We start from the raw sequence: 24,549 nt of genomic DNA, 5'->3' as shown, positions 1-24,549 counted from the left end.
CGTAAAACTTAACCAATCATTATCTTTAACAATGAGGTCAATCAATGGATACAGAGACCACATGGTTGGACACAGACACCAAAGCAATCACCATGTCAATGGGTGGACACAAGATGCCAAAGCAATCACCATGTCAATGGTTGGACACAGACACCAAAGCAATCACCATGTCAATGGTTGGACACAGACACCAAAGCAATCACCATGTCAATGGTAAGACACAAGACACCAAAGCAATCACCATGTCAGTGGTTGGACACAGACACCAAAGCAATCACCATGTCAATGGTTGGACACAGACACCAAAGCAATCACTATGTCAATGGTTGGACACAGACATCAAAGCAATTACCATGTCAAGCTTCCACCAAGGCAGTTCAACAATTTTTTTTATATCAACACATGTCTAAGCTTCACCATTGCAAGCTTCCACCAAGGTGGTTCTACCAAAACAAAATTATCAACACATGTCAAAGCTTCAGAGAGGGTAACAAATATTAATGGAATTTTATATGTACAGAGATAAATCAGGAAATATTTGACTGCTGAAAAACATGATTAATCAATAAAGAATTTAGATAAAGAGTGAAACCTATCAAGAAAAATTATTTACTATACAAATTACAGTGAAGGAAAACTTTTAAAGGAAGGTATTAATTAATTTATTAACTTGATACAAAGTAACAAGAAGTCCATGACCTACATGCTTAGCCCACAATGAAAGCAATGCTGAAAATGTGACCTTGACCACAAGGTCAAAAAGTTGTGAGCATGGATATACTAAATAATGATTTATCCAAAGTAAGAAGAAAGTACATCAAGGGGTTGAGGAAAGTCCATCAAGGGGCTTAGGAAAGTCCATCAAGGGGTTTAGGAAAGTCCATCAAGGGGCTTAGGAAAGTCCATCAAGGGGTTTAGGAAAGTCCATCAAGGGGCTTAGGAAAGTCCATCAAGGGGTTTAGGAAATATATGCAAATGAAAAATTGTAGCCTTGTAACTGGTTTCTGCCATCGAAATGAAGTTGCTATGCTTGTCTTGCTTCCCGCTAGCATGGGCTGGAAATAATATGACATAGTTCTTGTCCAAATAAAGCATAGGATAAAAAAGAAAAGATAATAATAACAAATCAAGTGCTTTATCTCTGTCAAAATGAGTGAGGAAATCCCAATGCTGTCGACATGGTTGAAGTCCAGTCTTTAATAAACAATATATCCAATCAGAATATAGAGTGACAAACTGATGGAAATAATTTACACTCAGCCCAAATGGCAAAAATAGTATAGAATCAGAGGAAGCAGAGAAGGAAAATTCAAGGACAAGGGAGAGATGCTATAAAGATGATCATTACAATTTTATGGAAAATCAAGGTAATACACATGATTGCCTGATGTAGCATCTCTTGCCAGCTGGTACCCAAAGCTCCTCCTTGAACCTTAACTCTTTTCCATGGATAAAATTTGCTACAGTATTTGTAACCAATTTAGTAGATGGACTAAAAGATTGATTAATGCTGAATATTATGACCAAGGTCTCAATGACCTTGGCCTTGGTCAAGGAATATAATTTTGAACAAAACTTACTGTGCAGAAACAATTTTCTTATTATGACCATTGACCCAACTATCTAGAAGTTTTTCTTCTTTCAGTCTCAGTGTGATCAGCTACTGATCCCCCTAAATGATAGGCCTTTACTAACTGTATGTGAAACCATCCACAAAGTCTGATCTTGGTCTGTGACACAACTAATACTATTGAGTTGAAACTATTTTTTTTCTTGCAATCACTATAATCACATCCACTTACCTTTGGCTCACAGAATTGACTGTTTTCTTCCTTACTACAAGTACAGGCCTACTATCTACAAAGTTATCACTGATGGTCTGAACTTAAGTTACTGTGGGGAAATGAAATATGGAACAGAGAAGGTTATAATGATGGATGGGCAGATAGGTGAACATATATATATATATATATATATATATATATATATATATATATATATATATATATATATATATATATATATATATATATATATATATATATATATATATATATATATATATATGCTCATGATAGGTATATAACAAGAGACCCAAGTGAGCCTAATATCACTCACCTAATTAACAAATTAGCTTGCAAATGCAAATTCATTTATGTATGGAAACTGAAGTGGATGGAAAGGTTTGGGTAACTTGGTTGCTGCATTGTGCATTAATGTTACTACCATTTATCTTCAATGTGACACCATATGTGTAGTAGATTAAAACATGGTTCACATTTGAAGTTTTTAAATATGCTTGCAGTTTCTTTAGGACTGAAATAAAATTTTAAAAATGTGGCAAGCAGTGTCAGTTTTCATTCATTAATGGACATGCAAAGCATGATTATTTTGCTTTATGAGGTAAGGAATAGCCTAAATATTATGTTATTACTTTGCTTTATGAAGTAAGGATTAGAATAAACATTATAAGTGATTACTTTGTTTTAATGAGGTAAGGAATAGCCGAAATAGTATGAGATTACTTTGCTTGATGACTTATGGAATAGCTTAAATATTATGTGTGATTACTTTGCTAAACGACTTAATGAATATCCTAAATAATATTTGTGATTAATTGGCTTTATGATTTAACAGTCTAAATATGATGTGATTACTTTGCTTGATGACTTAAAGAATAGCCTAACTATTATGTGTGATTACTTTGCATGATGACTTAATAGCCGAAATATTATGTGTGACTACTTTGCTTTATGACTTAAGGAATAGCCTATCTATTATGTGGGATTACTTTGATTTATGACTTAAGCCTAAATATAATGTGTGATTACTTTGCCTTATGACTTAATTGCCTAAATATTCCACGTGCGAGTTTTATTTCCTGGGCTTGGGTTTATTTAGTTTGTTTTTGGACTCTAAAATATTATTGCATCTTTGGAAAAAACTAAATATTTTTGCTGATGATGAACATGCAAAATGTACAATATACAGCTATTTTGAAGTTTTGTCATTTAATCCAATTGGTCTCTTCCTCATGCCACCTGGAGACTAGATCCTGGTTCACTACTTTTAAAACTGTTAATAGCTCTACTCCTACAGTGTATACATGTACAAACACTTTATGATGTCATTCATGCAGTCTGCATGAACTACTGTCCATACCCCAATCAGGTCATTTCATGGAAATCACTTATTGCTATCCAGATTAGTTGTAGTGGCATACTGGTTAAGGCACTAGATTTGTGACCAGAGTGATGTGAGTTTGATTTCCAATATTGGTGACCCTAGATTGACATCTTAATTTCTCAAATTTTCTTTGTTGTTGTAAGACCATGTTTAATTTTGCTTTTGTAATTAAATTTGTTAAGCAGCTTTGGAGAAAAACATGTTGGTATATTTTTTAAAAATATTTTTCTGAATTCAAAGCTAAAATACAAAATCTTAAATTATCTGTGGCCAATGACACTGCATATAAGAAATGTCGTCAAATAATGCATATGCATGTAATAACATAAAAACAATTATTTCAAGCACTTTAATGTGATTTTAACATTGTTGCTGGGTAGTAGTATTGGTTTAAAAAGTTTTTACTGGGCAACAAGATTATAAACTTCAAGGACATTTCTATCTGGCCTGTATGTAAAAATTCTATAATTTTATTCTATCCCTAATTTATGTACAGTGGTCTATTTATATTGTATTATTTTGCTAATATATAAAACCTATTTTAAGGAACCTTTATGCTTTCTGTATTCTATAAAAATAATTTTTTAATGTATCATAATTTGTTTCTGCAAAGGTGAAAACTTTGAATAACAACCAACTTACAAGTCTCAGTTATCATAGGGTTACTTCCCTTGATTTAGTAGTCAATCTGGCATGTACAGGAAGCTCTCTATTAAGTTTAGTTGCACTCTGAAGTTTCATACTTTGCTTAAGCTTTAATTTCTATAAAGTAAAACAATTTCCCAGGTTTTTCTTGCTGGTTGATTGTTTTTTTTTTTTAAGAAAGACCTTGTATATCTTAATCACTGTTAAAAGAACTTTTAATTCCCTTAACCTGGTGTATGATTGATGAGTGTAATTTTTGTTATAAAGTATACAGCCTGGCCTTTGTTCAGATGTACATTTATCAAAAAACTGTTAGCTCTAGTCATTTTCATTATCTGGACCTCAGAGGTAAAAAATTTAAAAAATAAACAACTTTTAAAAGTCTTTTATAATTTTTTTAATTCATTCATTGCACTTTCAGAAACTGGTATTGCAAACTGTGGCAAAAAAAATTGTATTTCCTATTTTAATAACTGCTAACTATTGTGTACTTTTTTTAAATAGCAGATGATGGCAACCATTTTAATCAGCTGTGTGCTTCGATCATGCCCAATTTCCACAACCACAAAAGGTAAAGAAGTTTTAGCCACATTACATGAAAGCTACATATACAAACAACTTCACCTTACAACTGTCATTGTTAGACTGTCACTGTCAGAAGTATGTAATATCTGTGGAGTGCAACCTAAATGGTTCTGGAGAAGTGATTTAAAGGGTTTGCTATGTTTAGTAATGGTGGCCATATTTTGATGGCAGATCAGCATCACATGTATAAATGATGATAGGATGCTTTCTGTCAAGCATCATCAAACTCTGAGAAGAAACAGGTTTTTTTTATAGTAACAGTGGCCATAATTGTCAAACTCTGAGAAGTAGCAGATTTTTTCTTATAGTAACAGTGGCCATAATTGCCAAACTCTGAGAAGAAGCAGCTTTTTTATATAGTAACAGTGGCCATAATTGTCAAACTCTGAGAAGCAGTTTTTTTCATAGTAACAGTGGCCATAATTGTCAAACTCTGAGAAGAAGCAGGCTTTTTTTATAGTAACAGTGGCCATAATTGTCAAACTCTGAGAAGAAGCAGTTTTTTATAGTAACAGTGGCCATAATTGTCAAACTCTGAGAAGAAGCAGATTTTTTATATAGTAACAGTGGCCATAATTGTCAAACTCTGAGAAGAAGCAGTTTTGTTATAGTAACAGTGGCCATAATTGTCAGACTCTGAGAAGCAGTTTCTTTTATAGTAACAGTGGCCATAATTGTCAAACTCTGAGAAGAAGCAGGTTTTTTTTATAGTAATAGTGGCCATAATTGTCAAACTCTGAGAAGTAGCAGTTTTTTTCATAGTAACAGTGGCCATAATTGTCAAACTCCGAGAAGAAGCAGGCTTTTTTTATAGTAACAGTGGCCATAATTGTCAAACTCTGAGAAGAAGCAGTTTTTTATAGTAACAGTGGCCATAATTGTCAAACTCTGAGAAGAAGCAGATTTTTTATATAGTAACAGTGGCCATAATTGTCAAACTCTGAGAAGAAGCAGTTTTGTTATAGTAACAGTGGCCATAATTGTCAGACTCTGAGAAGCAGTTTCTTTTATAGTAACAGTGGCCATAATTGTCAAACTCTGAGAAGAAGCAGGTTTTTTTTATAGTAATAGTGGCCATAATTGTCAAACTCTGAGAAGTAGCAGTTTTTTTCATAGTAACAGTGGCCATAATTGTCAAACTCCGAGAAGAAGCAGGCTTTTTTATAGTAACAGTGGCCATAATTGTGAAACTATGAGAAGAAGCAGTTTTTTATAGTAACAGTGGCCATAACTGTCAAACTCTGAGAAGAAGCAGATTTTTTATATAGTAACAGTGGCCATAATTGTCAAACTCTGAGAAGCAGTTTCTTTTATAGTAACAGTGGCCATAATTGTCAAACTCTGAGAAGAAGCAGGTTTTTTTTATAGTAACAGTGGCCATAATTGTCAAACTCTGAGAAGAAGCAGGTTTTTTTTAGTAACAGTGGCCATAATTGTCAAACTTTGAGAAGAAGCAGGTGTTTTTGTATAGTAACAGTGGCCATAATTGTCAAACTATAAGAAGCAGGTTTTTTTTTAGTAACAGTGGCCATAATTGTCAAACTCTTGAGAAGAAGCAGGTTTTCTTTAGTAACAGTGGCCATAATTGTCAAACTCTGAGAAGAAGCAGGTTTTTTCGTATAGTAACAGTGGCCATAATTGATGGCAGATCAGCACAACTGGAACAAACTTGAAAGACTTGTCAAACTCTTTTGAGTAACAATTCATCTTTAGTTTCTTATATATAGCAACAATTGCCATATACAACAGCATCATTTATACAAGCTTGAAAACCATCAATACCAGAATGTTTTCTTTCTATTTAGTTAAATTCTGTTACAGATTGGTTTCTGAGAAGAATAATTTCATTGTTTCTATATTTGTAGGAGCCAAATCTTATGGAAGAGCTGCACCATTTTAAAGAACTTCATGCCAGGATGCTTTTGGTCAAATTTCATTGTTGGGCAGTTTAGGAGAAGAAAAATATATACAGAAAACAGACAATGCACAACAGACAATAGGTCATAAGCTTACCTGATTTTATGGCCAGGTGATCTAACAAGAGGAAAAGTGGACCTGAGGTCTCTCACCTGGCTGATCTCTAATATTAAATTGAATGCATACACATCTGGATATCATGTCTAAAAGCATGATCTAAATCAGTAGAATGCTTTCAGCAGAATTTTCTACATATGCTGTTTACTGCATATATTATGAAAACAGCCTTTTATTCCTTACCCATATTTGATGGCACAGCAACAGAATTTGTTAAATATTGAAAGATCTTAATGCTGTGATGCTTTCTTTCTGAGTTGGTCAATCTCTGTTAGGTGGTTCTTTTTTTATTAAATTGTGTACCTTTTTTTCTGTTTTTAGAAATAGTCACCATACTTGATGGTGGGTTAATATAATTTCAATCTGAAAGGCTTTTCAACGAAAATGTTTTCTGTCAAATTTGCTTAAATTCTGTTAAGCAGTTTTGTAGAAATTGTTAAAGACGTTTCTTTTCTGTAAAGCTGATACAGCATCATCTGAACAAATTTTAAAAATACTATTATGTCAAGATACTTTTTGTTAAATTGGCCACATTCTGTTCAGTTGGATTTTTGAAGAAGTCGATTCAATATTTTCATTATTAGCAGTGAAAAATGATGGAACAGCAGCATCTAAACAAACCCGATTGTATTATTTTTACAATTTCATTTTAAATGAAAATTTCACACCTGGCTATAAAATATCTGGCCAATCAAGACTATGACTGGAGTCTGCATACGACTAGTTGAGAACGAAAAAACTAATCCTTTTTTTAATGTAACATGACTGATTTTTCTACAATCTTGCCAACTCAATTTCTGTGCAAATATTAGTTACGAAAGTTTTATTTTAGATATTCTAGTCACTTCATTATTTAGTACTGATCACTTGCAATACGTCATAGTTCTTAAGTTTGACAATCAGAACTCAAATTGTTCATGTCTTCTAGTTAACCTGGATCAGGATCATGTCTTCTAGTGAACTTGTATACAAAATCTGAAAACATTTTATCCTTAGAAATAAACTAAATTCACTTCAAAACCAATAGTTTAATTTGACCATCAAGATTTTAACCTCATTAAAATATCTTTAAGTGTCAAAAAAATGAAGTGCACTATAATTTGAGATATGTGGACTGACTGTCTGAAACATCAACAACAAATGATCCCTAAAAGCCCAAGTGAAGACTGCATCTGGTTACATGATGTTACATGCCAGCATTTAGAAATTTTAAAACTCTGTTCCAAGAGTCAAAGTAAGATAGACGGTCAGTAGGGAAATAATTTGATGATGATACTGCCATTGTAATTAAAATTTCTTTCAGTCACTGATATTTGCTCTATGTAAGGCAACTAAGTGAGAAAACAGGCCCAAAAGGGCATATATACTTTGCATTTTAAACAACTTTAATTTCAAATATTATTAAAAAAAATATATCACATACATTTTTTTGAAATGCCGGAGGCAATTACTACAAGGGAAGAATACAAAAGAATCTGTTTTTTTTTATTGTGTCTTAATTTAGAAATTAAATGAAACAAATCACAAAGATAAACACACAAATTCTGTGAATTATTGTCCACCCACTGCAACTGTGACAAGTTCACCAAAAGTACACAATGATGAAAGTTACCTTCATGACACTTTTGACAAAAATCTTATGCAAACTGGGAAAGCAAACAAGTTTCTATCTCCAAGGGCATTAGAGTTAAAAGTGCAAACTGGGGAAGAAATTGAACATTGACCTTGACTTTAAAAGATTGATTGTGATGAGACGCCATCAAATGGAGAAAAATAAAAGTACCATATGTCATCCCTGAAACTCAGACAATTTTCATGTTATAAAGCAGAAAAAAGCTGGGGAAAAAAAGAAACAATGAAACACATACCTGTGACTTTGGCCATAAAGATGGGTCTTCAAATAAGGAGTGCAACAAATCTTGTGACAATAAACCAATATTCTAAATTTCATTCAATTATCTTTAACAGCCAATCATTTATAGTGCGGAAGGGAAAAAGTTTCTGTAACCTAACATATTGGCATGTGATCCTGAAACTTAAAACCAGATCCCTAAAGTCATACATGACAAAACATAATACATTTCATACCTTAACTTCAAATTTCCAAATTGACAGAATTGAAAGGAAAACAAAAGAAAACTTAAAATACCGACACATTACCTAGACCCATGATGTGACATACCTGTTACTGGTGATGTATAACAAGCTGCAACTCTTAAGCTACATAGAGAAAAGGAAAGTTTGATGGAAAACTGAAAATAATGACCCATGACTTTGATACACTTTAAATGATAATTTATATGCATAAATAGTACTAAGTTTCATCATTAAAGCTGAAAGGGCTCAACAATTTTTTTGTGGAAAGGAAAGTGTGATGGAAAAATTCAATGCTGACCTGTGATTGATATTACCATCCCCCACCCCACAAGGAGCACATAACACACCTATAAATCATAATCGCTTACTCGTAAACTCTCTGACACTAAGGAGCTGAATGGAAAGTGTAACAGAAACTTAAAATATTGAACCATGACCTTTATCTAAAAATTAAAATCTCAGTTCATGACACACCTTCTAATTATTGTGTTCAAGTATACCAGACTTCATCACTCGATCTATAGTTATAGAGTGGAATGGAAAGTGAGCGAAATCTTAGAATATTGACCTATGATCTTGACCATGTAGACAGAACTTTCTTTTCACCCAACTGTCCAGCACAAGTGATTTCAGAAAATTCATCTTTCCCACCTACATTTTCACTTGTCATAAAATTTCACTCTCGTCTGAATTTGAAGCATTTTAATTCACAGAAAAAAAATCCAAGAAATCAGTTTCCACAGCTCTTCAAAGGGCTCAACTTTTTATTGTCAGGGTATGTTATATACACTAATTTCCAAGAATGGAAATGCATTTACTGGGATTCAGAATTTCCCTAAAATCTACTCTCAAGACTTTATCAATTGACACAGCAAAGTCTCTTGCCCTGTTGTCTGCTCTTATAATCTGCACCAAGTTTAACACTGTTCCTATTCTGAAGTGCAGATGGCATTTAGTTTTTAAAAATGGTTTCCCAAATTGGGCTATGGTATGCTTTGTAAAGACAGCTCTCACTGTAGTTTATTTTTCATTTCATTCTTGTTTATTTTTTTAATGGACTTTCCTGGTTGATTCATAAAACTACAACCTCTGGGATTTTATTTTTCATTTCATTCTTATTTATTTTTTAAATGGACTTTCCTGGTTGATTCTTAAAACTACAACCTCAAGGATTTTCTGCACATGTTGGCGAGTATGGTTCATATACTGTGCTGCACAAACTTTACAAGATTTAAAAGTGTCATGAGACATGATTGATTAAATCCTGAATATGTCAGTTACACTGACAAATAAACTGGCTGATTAACCAATCCATGCCAGTTTGGGATACTGACACTGTTTGCCATAGCTACTAAACATCTTTCCTTCCGAGTGGGTGAATTCAAGTCAACCCAATATGGCTGAAATGTTTTTGTCTAGGTGTGTCATATTTTATATTTTCTGCTCCCAGTCTGCTTCCCTCAGACTGAGAGAATCTCTTACACTTTATCCCTCTACTTTTACATGAATTTTCCTTATGATCACATGACTATCACTGATAAAATAACAGAGTAAACTCATTTTATCCAAAATAGAAAAGATGACCTCATTTGACAACTATTTCTCTACTAAATTATTCATAAAGTACATTCTGCTATTTAAACAATGACTGCTCCTTAATTAACGTACTTGCTTCAAATGTAAGCTGATCCACTGAATAATCAATTAACAAAGTTAAAGATTCATTTCTGTCAATTAATCACTCATAAAGGAAATGGACACTTATATTATCAATAATAACTGCATTGACTCTGTGGATTTAAACTGAACAGTGTACCTGGATACTGCAAACATAAGATCGTTTAAAATACTTATAATTAATCACTGCAAATTTGTCTAGCTATAATATTTTGAATGGGTAAATAATTTGTTCGTTTAGCCTTATATGCAGTCAACTAGAAATAGACTTGTACAGATGGAATAATTATCAATGACCACTTATTATAGTCACAAGATGTGAATGAAGAAATGATTAGAGGTAAGATTCAAGCATTTGTATTTCAAGGTATAACAAGAGCTGTAAGACTGTCCATACATGTAATTAACTGTATAACCAGAGCTGTTAAGATGGTCCATACATGTAATTCAATGTATAACAAGAGCTGTAAGACTGTCCATACATGTAATTAACTGTATAACCAGAGCTGTTAAGATGGTCCATACATGTAATTCAATGTATAACAAGAGCTGTAAGACTGTCCATACATGTAATTCAATGTATAACAAGAGCTGTAAGACTGTGCATGTATTTCAAAGTATAACAAGAGATGTAAAACAGTCCATACATGTATTTTAATGTATAACAAGAGCTGTAAGACTGTCCATACATGTAATTAACTGTATAACCAGAGCTGTTAAGATGGTCCATACATGCAATTCAATGTATGACAAGAGCTGTAAGACTGTCCATACATGTAATTCAATGTATAACAAGAGCTGTAAGACTGTCTGTGCATGTATTTCAAAGTATAACAAGAGATGTAAGACAGTCCATACATGTATTTTAATGTATAACAAGAGCTGTAAGACTGTTTCAACAATGGGATCATCTCAACATGTACTTTGCTGATAAACTGTCAATGTCTGCTGAAGAATGCTGTCCATTTCCTCTTAGATACAGAAACAAGTCCTTCACAACTGCAATCAAAAAGACAAAAAAGTCAAATAGCATAATTGTTAATAAAAATCCAACAATGGGTCTGACTCTCAACATGCCTAAAATAAGTCCATGAAAAGTCTATTTCTTCTTTTTAGGTGCTGAGTGTTGAGGTTATCTCTAATATTACTGAGAAACTGCATGTTATGTATATTTAATTTAATTGTTTGTTTGTTAGTTTGACATTTTTAAAAATTTCATTACATGTTATTGTAATGTAATATTGTTTACTGGACTTGACCGTGTCCAAAATTGAGTTCATTTTTGCTTGACCTGATTGTTTTTTTTTCATTTTTTTAATATATTTTCTTGATGTAAACTAATAATAGCTTCATTATCATCTGTGTATGAGTTTATTATCTGGATTATTATTCAGGTAAACAAGGAGGAAATATGTTGATCAGGGTCAGGGTTTTGGAGATTCCCATGTGAATTTTATAGGTCATTGTGTTGTAAGTAAACAAGGCTCATTAAGCTCATTCTAGAAGGTTATTTTTCATTAAGTAATGGTTGTTTTTAGAAAATGCTAATGTGATCTGAGGTCAAGCAGAGAACTATATTATCTTGTGGCTGTAATGATTTTACCAGTTGTGCTTTAACATCTAGCACTTTAAGTTGTATTATGTTGTGACCATTTTGGGCTGAATTTTATTTTCTTCAAATTATTGAATTCAAGTGATTATTTTCTCTGGAAATACAAAAGTGTTCTGAGAAAATTCTTGGATAAAGACATTCATTGAATTTATACTGAATTCGAACCTGGAATAATATTTTTGTGATTCAACAAGAGACTGTTGACACATCAGCACTTCACTGACCATAACAGACGTCATCGGCCTCCGTTTTGAATCTCATCAGAACTTGAACTCAGTTTCATTTTAGGACTTGTGTTTTAATTTATCAGATCCTTTTTTTCTCACTTTGTTTTCAAGGGAAATAAATTATTTGTTAAATTTAACAAAACTTGTCTTCACTTCTTTCTGTTACTTATTTTAAGAGCATAGACTTGTAACACTAAAACATACCAAATTTGGTTACAAAACTATTTCTAATGTTTTAGTTAATATGTTAACATGAATCCTGTAAGAGCAGTACAAAAAGTTTTATCATATCCTTTGACCGTGAACCTGATATCCTGGACTCAAGATCACTTAACTTGCTTCAGACAATTCCAGGATACAGCCACATACTAAGCTTGGTTAAATCTATTATAGGTCATATCTTTGCTTGGTTAAATCTAAAGGTAATAGTTTTGCTTGGTAAAATTTCTAAGTAATAAAACAATGTTACTGAAGTGGTTGTTGTTGTGGGGTTTAACACCATTTTTCAGTACACAATAGGCTATACATGGCGGCCAGTATTAATGGTGGAGGAACAATCTGGGAAAACCCCAGAAAGAAGCACCGACCCATGAGAAGCTGCTGGCAAGCTTTCTAACATACCCACATTGGCCGAATCTGAGACTCAAACCCACGCAGACAGAGGTGAGATGGCAGTGATCCGTAATGCAGAGTACTTTAGACCACTTGGGTCCCCTACTAAAGTGGTATCATTCAAGACATTCTCAAACAAATTGGCTAAATAAAAATCTATTTATAATCGTTTGTTTTATCATGTTCACGAACCAACTAAAAATCCCAAGCCATGACTATTGACCTTAAAATTATCTTCTGATTGCTGTTTATTGGCATGCAATTAAAAACAAAGCTCTGTACAAGTTCAGTTATATATGCACAAATCAATGTGCTCTTTTTTCCAGGTTCTTCCTCCACCATTAATACTGGCTGCCATGTATAGCATATCATGTGCTGAAAAATGGCGTTAAACCCTACAACAACAACAACAATGTGCTCATAAACTTAGTAAATAGAAGTGCAAGTAATGACCTTTGACTTGACCCAAAGGACAATTAAATCTGGTTTTCAAAACTCCTTCACAAAAGTGTGGATATATTGGTGGTCAGATCTGCATTGTTTTCATTCCGAATCAGTGATAGTTTGATAAATCAGCCCCAAACCTGAATTGGTGCTGATAGGTGGTTTCGGGTCTGATCTCACCTATCCATGAAACAATGAAATTATTGCAGATATATATGTCCACTACATGTCAGTGTACACATTGAATGTGTTTAGATCCTTAACAGCACTTTGTGCAGCTCCTGAGTTAAGGTCATTTGTACCAGTCTTTTAGCAATCTGTACATCATATATCTGCATAAATGCTGTTTGATAATTTATAAATCCATATGGAATAACACACCCTACATCTTGTCATCATTTCAAATTACCAGGCTATAATTGAAGATAACTGGCTGCTCAGTCAATATCAAGCAACCTGACAGATGTAGCTTCACTCAGTTGATATGGTCATTTTGATCATGTGACTCAAGCACTAGGGGACTGTCATATGACTAACACATGATGACTATCTCATGTGACTCATCACAGTTCAACACTGCTTCAAATTAAAAAAAATAACATCTGTTGCCTGTATTGGTGAATTATGATAAGAATCTCATGATCAGATCTCATGTATTAGTCACATGACAACTCTACATACATTTGAGTCACATGATCAAAATGATCATTTCCAATAAGTGAAGCTGTTACTGATTGGTGCCTTATTACTGACTGATGGTCCATTAGTATAGCCTATTAATTTACAATGGTGACAGGATGTAGGGTTGTGTTATTCCATGTGGAGTACAAATCATCACATGGCTAATTTTGTCACATAGCTGTGTATACCTATTGTCAGTGCAGTAACAAAAATGTATTTGATTTAGTTAACATTTACAACATTACTCAGAGGTGGTTTATTTTTTATCTCAAAATACTGAGTTCAGTTCACCCATTTTAGCCATTTTATTCAGGACAGAAAGCACTGTTTGAGAATACCTTCCCAGTTCTGCCAATTCATTTTGTACTGAAGAGTTCTGTACTTAATGGCATACAGTAGCTAAAAAAATTACTTTCTCTGCACGAAAGACCAGCATTTTCCCTTGAATCTGTCTCACCTTGGTGACTGTACCCTAATTTATAATTCAGAAACTATGCATAGCCTCATCCTTAAAAGTACATACACTTTGACTGAAATGGACTCAACTGCACTGGATGGTATGGAAGCCAAATGTTGAGGTTAGTGGAGTCACCCCAAATGTAATTGAAGTGTACAATATTTTACTCCACTTGGATGTTATGGAAGCCAAATGTTGAGGTTAGTGGAGTCACCCCAAATGTAATTGAAGTGTACAATATTTTACTCCACTGGATGGTATGGAAGCCAAATGTTGAGGTTAGTGGAGTCACCCCAAATGTAATTGAAGTGTACAATATTTTACTCCACTGGATGCTATGGAAGCCAAATGTTGAGGTTAGTGGAGTCACCCCAAATGTAATTGAAGTGTACAATATTTTACTCCACTTGGATGCTATGGAAGCCAAATGCTGAGGTTAGTAGAGTCACCCCAAATGTAATTGAAGTGTACAATATTTTACTCCACTGGATGCTATGGAAGCCAAATGCTGAGGTTAGTAGAGTCACCCCAAATGTAATTGAAGTGTACAATATTTTACTCCACTGGATTCTATGGAAGCCAAATGTTGAGGTTAGTGGAGTCACCCCAAATGTAATTGAAGTGTACAATATTTTACTCCACTGGATGCTATGGAAGCCAAATGTTGAGGTTAGTGGAGTCACCCCAAATGTAATTGAAGTGTACAATATTTTACTCCACTGGATGCTATGGAAGCCAAATATTGAGGTTAGTGGAGTCACCCCAAATGTAATTTAGACAGAGCATGTCCTAATGAATATTCCTTCCAAGTCTGATCCTAACTTGCCCATCATTTTTTAAATAGCATACGTGGATGAAATAATGAATGACCGACTAAGGACCACGATATGAAGCTGACATGACTTTCATTCATCCAGATGAGCTGGAAACACGTGAGGAAAATTGTCATGTGCATTCCCAAAAAAACTATGGCTTCTGGAAAAATTACTGGGAACCCCCACTATAATACAAGAATGACTTCCTGTCTATATAGCAACAAGCCCTCAGTGAAAGAATGTCTTCATGTCTATATAGCAAGAAGCAATCAGTGAAAGAATGTCTTCCTGTCTATATAGCAACAAGCCCTCAGTGAAAGAATGTCTTCCTGTTTATATAGCAACAAGCCCTCAGTGAAAGAATGTCTTCATGTCTATATAGCAAGAAGCAATCAGTGAAAGAATGTCTTCCTGTTTATATAGCAACAAGCCCTCAGTGAAAGAATGTCTTCATGTCTATATAGCAAGAAGCCCTCAGTGAAAGAGTGTCATGTCTATATAGCAAGAAGCCCTCAGTGAAAGAATGTCTTCCTGTCTATATAGCAATAAACCCTCAGTGAAAGAATGTCTTCATGTCTATATAGCAAGAAGCCCTCAGTGAAAAAATGTCTATATAGCAAGAAGCCTTCAGTGAAAGAATGTCTTCATGTCTATGAAGCAAGAAGCCCTCAGTGAAAGAATGTCTTCATGTCTATATAGCAACAAGACCTCAGTGAAAGAATGTCTTCCTGTTTATATAGCAACAAGCCCTCAGTGAAAAGATCTTTTCCTCTCTATATAGAAACAAGCCCTCAGTGAAAGAATGTCTTCATGTCTATATAGCAAGAAGCCCTCAGTGAAAGAATGTCTTCATGTCTATATAGCAAGAAACCCTCAGTGAAAGAATGTCTTCATGTCTATATAGCAAGAAGCTCTCAGTGAAAGAATGTCTTCTTGTCTATATAGCAAGAAGCAATCAGTGAAAGAATGTCTTCCTGTCTGTATAGCAACAAGCCCTCAGTAAAAAAATGTCTTTATGTCTATATAGCAAGAAGCCCTCAGTGAAAGAATGTCTTCATGTCTCTATAGCAACAAGACCTCAGTGAAAGAATGTCTTCCTGTTTATATAGCAACAAGCCCTCAGTGAAAGAATGTCTTCATGTCTATATAGCAACAAGCACTCAGTGAAAGAATGTCTTCATGTCTATATTGCAAGAAGCCCTCAATGAAAGAATGTCTTCATGTCTATATAGCAAGAAGTTCTCAGTGAAAGAATGTCTTCATAGTCTATATAGCAACAAGCACTCAGTGAAAGAATGTCTTCCTGTCTTTATAGCAAGAAGCAATCAGTGAAAGAATGTCTTCATGTCTATACAGCAAGAAGCCCTCAGAGAAAGAATGTCTTCATGTCTATATAGCAAGAAGCTATCAGTGAAAGAAAGTCTTCCTGTTTGTATAGCAACAAGCCCTCAGTGAAAGAATGTCTTCATGTCTATATAGCAACAAGACCTCAGTGAAAGAATGTCTTCATGTCTATATAGCAAGAAGCCCTCAGTGAAAGAATGTCTTCATGTCTATATAGCAAGAAGCAATCAGTGAAAGAATGTCTTCATGTCTATATAGCAAGAAGCCCTCAGTGAAAGAAAGTCTTCCTGTTTATATAGCAACAAGCCCTCAGTGAAAGAATGTCTTCATGTCTATACAGCAAGAAGCCCTCAGTGAAAGAATGTCTTCCTGTTTGTATAGCAACAAGCCCTCAGTGAAAGAATGTCTTCCTGTCTATATAGCAACAAGACCTCAGAGAAAGAATGCCTTCCTGTTTATATAGCAACAAGCCCTCAGTGAAAAGATGTCTTCCTCTCTATATAGCAACAAGCCCTCAGTGAAAGAATGTCTTCATGTCTATATAGCAACAAGACCTCAGTGTAAGCCCTCAGTGAAAGAATGTCTTCATGTCTATTTAGCAAGAAAAGTTCACTCCTAAGATCAACCAACCTTGTTCACACTAGGCAGCCAGCAGAGAGAAACATACAATCAGATACTTACATTTGAGGGGAAGTGTGGGAGGCACTGATAAGTGACTGGGTTAAGTATTTTGGGAGAAACATAATTCTCCATCAAATACATAACATGATCAAAATGAGATCAGGAGAATATGTAAGAAGAGGAGGAAATGCTTCTTCTGCAATATGTTTACCCTGACTATTGCTCACTCTCCTATGGCCGTTTTGGATCACGTCAAGGAGTGTACACTCTCCATTGTTCTCCAGCCACAGGGGTAAGTGTTAAATTTATATTTCATTTGATATACGAAGCTTATTCGGTTTGTAATGTCTTATCACGTAATAATGCATTTATTACAACGCAGATTTGAACTTTGAATTACAAGTCACTATTAGAAATTAATGTATTAGCATATATCTAGAGATTTTACAGAAACTATTATTATGACCTGTTTGGGTTTATTGTAGCTGACTGTGAATATGACTAGAGCTAACTAGAGTTGACTAGAGATGTCTAGAGCTATCTGAAGCTGTCTGGAGTTTCCAGAGTATTTAAGGCTGCATGCTGTTGATACAAATGTATGTATGTACGTATGTCTGAGCCACGGACATAGATGTAGCTAATTCAAAAGGGGGCTGTATGCTGTCTGTACATGTACATGTATGACTGTACATGTGGTGGATCCATGAAGGGTGCGAGCGGCCTATAAGAGTGTGGGCCAACCCAAGGAATCTTACAACTGTACAAGGGGTCTAGAAGCATATATTTGGTTCAATTGTTATTCCAATTGGGTGTATTTTTATGTTCATAAGATTATTTTGAATCTTAGTTGTGTTCCAAGAGATTATGTGAATCTCTCTTATAGTTTATGACATTATTTTGAAACACATTTGAATATCATAAGATTATTTTGAATCTTAATTGGAGTCCATACTTGAGATTATGTGAATCTCTCTTGTAGTGTTATGTTGTTGTTGTTGTAGGGTTTAACGCCATTTTTCAGCACGCGATAGGCTATACATGGCGGCCAGTATTAATGGTGGAGGAAGAAACCGGGAAATCCCCGGAAAGAACCACCGACCCTCAAGAAGCTACTGGCAAGCTTTCTCACATATCCACATTGGCCGAATCCGAGACTCGAACCCACGCAGACAGAGGTGAGATGGCAGTGATCCGTAACGGTGAGCGCTTTAGACCACTCGGCCACTCGGGGCCCCTCTTGTAGTGTTAATACTGTTCGAAATGTATCTGTAGTCCATGAGGTTTCTTGGATCTGTATTTCATACTGAATTCATATTTTTAGTTTATTTTCAATGTGTGAATGTTTGTGTAGAGTGAATGGGTCAATCGTATGGAGCCTGGCACCTTTGACAAAGGTAAAATCCTGAAAGATGGATATCTGTCATCTTCATCAATGTCCAATTAGGCCATGACCTTCTACAATATATTAACTGCGACCAGGGGATAGCACTGAGACAAAGGCAAAATTTAGTGTATCTCTTGGATTTCCCCTTTAATAACGAAGCCTGTCCTTTCCATGTTTAGATCAGAATGCTTAGCGTCTCAGTATCACCATTGACAGGAATTGTGTTCCTCTCCTCTGCCTCCTGGGGTATGGCATTCTGTATGGTAGTGGTGATGCTGAATCATTACTATAAGTAAAAATGGCTCCACCTCTCAGATATGCTAGTTGGCCCTGCTGGGGAATGCTGACTCATCATGGTCAGTTGGGCCAGGTTGCTGGACAGAATGCTTTAAATATGATGCTAATGTACCATGTACTGGTATCATGGTAGCTCTGGCTTTTTGGCTGACCAGCCATGGCATCTGCTGGGTGTAGAATACCACTTGCCACTTTAGAAACTGTCAAGAAATGTAATTTGCCATACAGAGATGATAACATTGTGACTACCGAAGCTGTAGACAGATTGGCCAGAGCGCTGGAACAGTTGGTCAGCAGAAAGGATGACATATAGTGAGTGATATACAGCAATCAGGGATGTCCTAAATTGTTCTAATTCAATCCTAAACAGTCCTATTTTTATCCAATTTGCTTGCTGACAATCTCAACAACAGAACCTGTTCAGCTAAGTGTACCAGATTCAATACAGCTTTCTTGGAACTGCCTGATATAGATTCAAATGGATCTAAGTAATGTTCGTTGTAGGCAATGTTTCAGATATCTTAGTGTGTACAATGTTTTAGATATCTTAGTGTAGACACTGTTTTATATATGTTTGTGTGGGCAGCTTCTTGATGTTCCCCAGTAAACTGGCTAACAATATGGTATAAAGATGAATACTTAATACTTCATGTTCATAAGATTTAGAGCTTGCTCATTGTTTCTTGCCTTAATATGCCTGTTCAATATACTGGTCCAAGGTCTTCTACCCACAGTGCACTCTCATTTTATGGGTGTGAGGAAGGATAGTTTCTATAGGCAATACAAGTCTCATAGCTGTCATCTACAACTTTAAAGAATCTATACTTCTTGCACCTGATTTACATCTCTGCGGTCAAATAGAAGAGTCTGTCAGAGGGAATTACTTTCTACTGGCCAAAAAGAATTTCTGGAATTCAAGATGAGATCAATTAACTGCGGAGTATTGGAAGTGTCCCTTATGTTCTTCAGCAATAACAAGATTTTCAAATTAACTGCTATGGTGGACATTCTGGATGCCAGATTGGCACAATTTTCATTTCAACCAAAAGGTTATAATTTAGGGCTAATAAGGTATCTTCTGGTGGAAATCCCACATTGATATGACTTTCCATTTTGAAGAAGTACTGATATTAAGTTATTCAAGACAGTTACCTAGCTGGCCATACTGGAGTTAAGACTGGCAATATTTTCAATTAGGACCAATTAGACATCATAAGCTTTTCTTTGGTAAAAACACAATATGGATATGGCCATTGATGAAGAAGTACCAATAACAACATTCACAATGACCACTGTGGTGCCTAAACTGGAGTTTGATTTGCACCATTTTCATGACCCACTACACATCATAAGATGTCTTTCACTGAATCCCCATGCTGATATGACTATCCATTCAGCAGTAGCGATAACAAGATTTTCAAGATGGCAACTGTGGCAACACCACTTTCATTCAGGACCAACCAGACATTGTAAGTGGTCTTCTGGTGAAAAACTCTATTATTATTTAGCATTATTTTTTGTTCAGGAGGAGTAGGAATAATAAGATTTTCAAGATGGCCATTATGGTGGCCATATTGGACTTCAAATCAGCATCATTTTCATTTAGGACCAACCAGACATCATAAAAAGTCTTTTTCATGAAAACACAATGTTAATTTGGCTATCCATTCAAAAGGAGTTGCAATAACACAATTTTCAAGATGGCTGCTGTAGTAACAATATTGGATATCAAGCTAGCACCATTTTCGTTTAATATATTGTAGGAAGTCTTCTTGTGAAACCCCATATCAATAGGTATTCAAGAGAATTAGCAATAACAAGATTTTCAAGATGGCTGTTGTGGTGGCCATGTTGGATATCAGATGAGCATAATTTTCATTTCGAACCAACAAGGCATCCTATGAAATCTTTTCATGAAAACCCAATGTGTATAAGACCATCAATTCTGGAGAAGCAGCAATAACAAGTTTTTCATGATAGTCATAGTCATTGTGGTGGCCAAATTGGATGTCTGAGTTGCACCAATTTCATTTAGGACCAAACAGACTATGAGATCAATGCATGTGTAAAGTTTCATGACAATCCTCCAAACAGTTTAGGAGGAGTACCAATAAAAAGATTGTGCTAATAGACAGATGGACAAAGGATCATCCCACAAACTATGACCAGCAGATCTTAATAAAAAAAATATAAGCCAAATAAGTGTGCATATAACAATCATACAGACTGTTCAAGTAGGTGAACTGAAATTCATGAAACAACCTAAGCAGAGCATACAAAACTGAAATTTAATGCCACAATAGAAACACACATGTGAAAACTCACTGTTACTGATGGATATCACATGGAAAATAATGGCTGGGCAAAATAACCCAAAATATGCATAAATTCACTGTAAAAGATGATACAAATATTGTATACATCATAGATATCAATCTTTTGACTTACTATACTCCTGAAGAAGAAAAAAACTGATGGATGTCAAAACTGATTATAAATTGCAATGGAATTTACAGAGGCACTGTTAACAGTTGCAAATTTACACTAGTAAGCATCTGGGATATAGGTGGATACATAGGGTGTTCCTCTAAGAGTTACTTCCCTTGTTTATACAGGATATATAGACAGAAAGAGAGAGCTCGATTCAGAAGTAGCAGATAGTATAGTAATTTTTTGATGTTGTTGTTATTGTTGTAGGATTTAATGACATTTTTCAGCACAAGATGGGCTAAATATTGCAGCCAGTATAACTGGTGGAGGAAGAACCCTGGAAAACACCAGGAAGAACTATCTACCCATCAGAAGCTACTGGCAAGCTTTCTCATGTACCCATGTTAGCCAAGCCTGAGACTCGAGCACACGCAGACTGAGGTGAGAAGGCAGTAATCAAGAACAGTAAGCGTTTTAGACCATTAGGCCACTCGAGGCCCCAATTTCCTGACGTTAATGTGACAGATAATATATTTGATGGACAAAAGGATAACTGGAAAAGAGACTGAATCATCATGATGAAAAGATGAAGCAATAATGTATTATTATTGTCAATGAATTAAGTTGGTACTACTGGCTAATTTTTCTGTTCAAGTACTTAAATTTTCAATGCATAATATTAGTACATCATCCCTATATTTTTTTAATGATTTCTAGAATACATAATCCCTATATTTTAGGAGACCCAAATAGGCAAAATTATCCTAAATACAAATTAAAGAGGAATTTATTAAAAGTCATGTACTGAAACACTAAACCTGAACTGAAAGATCGATGTTTTCAAAGAACATGTTATTTAAGTCCGGGTCCAGGTATAGCAAAAGTCCAAGTGTGAGTCTGATTAATTATTCAATCAGCAAATAAAAAACACAAAAGTAAGATTATTTGTGACTGGTCAAAATAAAATCTCAAGGTCAAGAGTTTTATGATTTTCTGGTCAGATCCTTAATGCATGGATCAACTTTGTTATATAATGTGATAACCTGTATTGACAGACCACCTGTCTGGAGAGACCACATGTCTGCAAACCCTTATTTCTTCACAACAGGGTGTGGTCTCGTAAGACAGACTATGATGCAGAAAAAGTGATTTTTCATAGGAATTAACGAAATATGAAGTATATAAACTAAACACACGACCTATACCTTCTTTCTCTTGTTTAGATAGGAACATGATAGTCATGGAAAATCTCTTGACCTCTGTCAAACACTTCATTTGTTCATACAAATCTTCGTTGCCACTGAAATGTAAATACATGTACAATTATATTGCTGTTACAAGATCATTTGGATAAATTTAAGATTATGTCACATATAACCCTAATAATACCTTAGACATGATTCAGGAATATTATTATGAGGACAAACATCAATATACTGCATCATTTCATAGTTGAACAGAACAATTTTCTTATAATAGGAATATCAAATAAATATGTACTAGCAACCCATAGTTTTGAAAATAAAATGTTGATCTTCAGACTCATCCAAAAATAATAAACTTTTTACAGTAAAATATGTATCTTCAATAATATACACCTGATCATTATACCTTTGGAGAACTACTACCTTGAAAATGCAGCCCTCCTAGGCTAAAACATTATCTGCCCACCTAGGTGGCAGTTAGAGTGATCTCCCCTCAATACAGAGATTTGTGCAAAAATCCAGTAAGGGAGCGCTCACCAGTTATTATGTACTTTTGAAAGAGTGATGTATGTAAGGTGAAGTTGTTTGCATTTAAAACATGCACAGTGGAGAGAATGTTGGCATACCTCTATGCTACATTAATGTAATGTGGATGATATTTCTTTGGATATTGTACTTTTGTACTTTTGGAAATTGTACATGATTTAAACACATGTCTAACTAAAATGACTGCTCCCTTGTGCTAAAAACATCAGCCTGAATTAGGCTAAAGTACACTATCCATGCAGCTATTAAAATAGGGAAAATGAATTTTGCCAGACTAGACAATACCAGCTTCTGAAAGTGCAATGAATGAATTCCCAAATATATAAAATGTAAAAAAAGTTATCAGTTCTTTTTTATACAATTTACCTCTGAAGTTCAGGAAGTGAAAATGACCTAGTGGAGCTAGCACTTTTTTGAAAGGTGCACATCTGGAGTAAGGCCAAGCTGTATAACCCATATTACACCCATCAATCATACACGAAAATAAAGGGAATTAAAGGTTCTTTGAATTATACCTAAGATATACAAGGTCTTTTTTAAACAGCCAGTAGAACCAGTGAGGAAAGCTGGAGAAATTATTTTTCTTTAAAATCCTAACCCTATGCAAAATATGAAACTGTAGAGCGCCACCTAAATACTTCAGTTTCTACTTAAGTGGAAGTCATACTCCTTATATGGATGTAACTGCAAGGAGGTTGGGAGGGTGCATTATGAGCAGGTACGTATTACGGAAGAAACATTTTGCTAGAAAAAATGTTTTTTTTTCTTCTTCAAACATGTTACCTGATCATAATACCTTAGCAGAATAGGTAAGAGGTGAAGGGAGAAACATACCCTTAACCTGCAGAGATGATTTCCAGTCCCAGGCTTAAGTGTGTGAGAACATTTGTTAAGTTATAGATATACTTCCCATCAACGAGAACAGTCCAACTTGCCTGAAGGTAGAAAACTTCAAACATGCTTGTATGTGGTCTGCGAGGCCTCTTCATCTGTAAAGAGCATCCTTCTCTACACAAGTGTAAGTAATAACTGAAGCATTTTGCACCAAACCAAGTATAAAAGGGAGATAATTCTAACTGCCAACATGGTGGGCAGATAACTTTTACAAACAGTTTTACTCTGAGAGGGCAGAATTTGCAAGGTAGTAGTAGTTCTCCTCAGGCATTAAGAATGGGTAAAATATTTTAAGAAGAAACAAGACTTCTTGATAAAGCTTTTAAATGATTTGGAAGAAATTAATATGGAATAAAACTACTTACCTTATAAAATAATTTTTGAAGATCCCTAGAATATTTGTCAGAATGTCTGAATCTAAGGACTGACCAAACAATGACGGATAGTTCCTGGAAGGTATTTGCTGAAAGGTAAAAACATTATGGTTACCGTTTCTATAGTATGTGCTTGTTTGTCCACCCCTACTGAGTTTAAAAATGAAAAGCATCAAGGATATACAAATGCACGAAACTTGGTCATTCCATTTATCAATATATATTTTCTAACCTGATTAACACTGTCAACTTCTTGGTGTTTCAAACCAAACAGAAGCTCTTGATGTAAACAGACAGAGAGACTACTCACTGTCCTTTTCTGGTTTCTAGAATAGTCCATTTCAGTAAAATCTGTTCTCTGGATCCAATATTTGCAATGTCA

At 34.8% G+C, this 24,549-nt stretch overlaps 1 protein-coding gene across 1 annotated transcript in view; it reads right to left on the bottom strand.

Moving 5' to 3' along the window:
- Nucleotides 1-10,859: 10,859 nt before the first annotated feature.
- LOC149788521 (RNA polymerase II-associated protein 3-like) overlaps nt 10,860-24,549 on the bottom strand; it is a 38,506-nt gene continuing 24,816 nt past the window's right edge. Inside the window, exons 8-10 of the mRNA XM_089974530.1 lie at nt 24,159-24,256; nt 22,354-22,448; nt 10,860-11,223 (exon numbers count right to left, since the gene is read on the bottom strand). Of these exons, the coding sequence (XP_089830656.1) occupies nt 11,132-11,223; nt 22,354-22,448; nt 24,159-24,256 (285 nt within the window). The 3' untranslated portion in view covers nt 10,860-11,131. The remainder of the gene's footprint in view (nt 11,224-22,353; nt 22,449-24,158; nt 24,257-24,549) is intronic.

This window comes from Sinohyriopsis cumingii, chromosome 11, assembly GCF_028554795.1.
Source record: "Sinohyriopsis cumingii isolate HCF-2022 chromosome 11, ASM2855479v2, whole genome shotgun sequence".
NCBI lineage: Eukaryota > Metazoa > Mollusca > Bivalvia > Unionida > Unionidae > Sinohyriopsis > Sinohyriopsis cumingii.
This window is presented reverse-complemented; position numbering and strand designations above follow the sequence as displayed.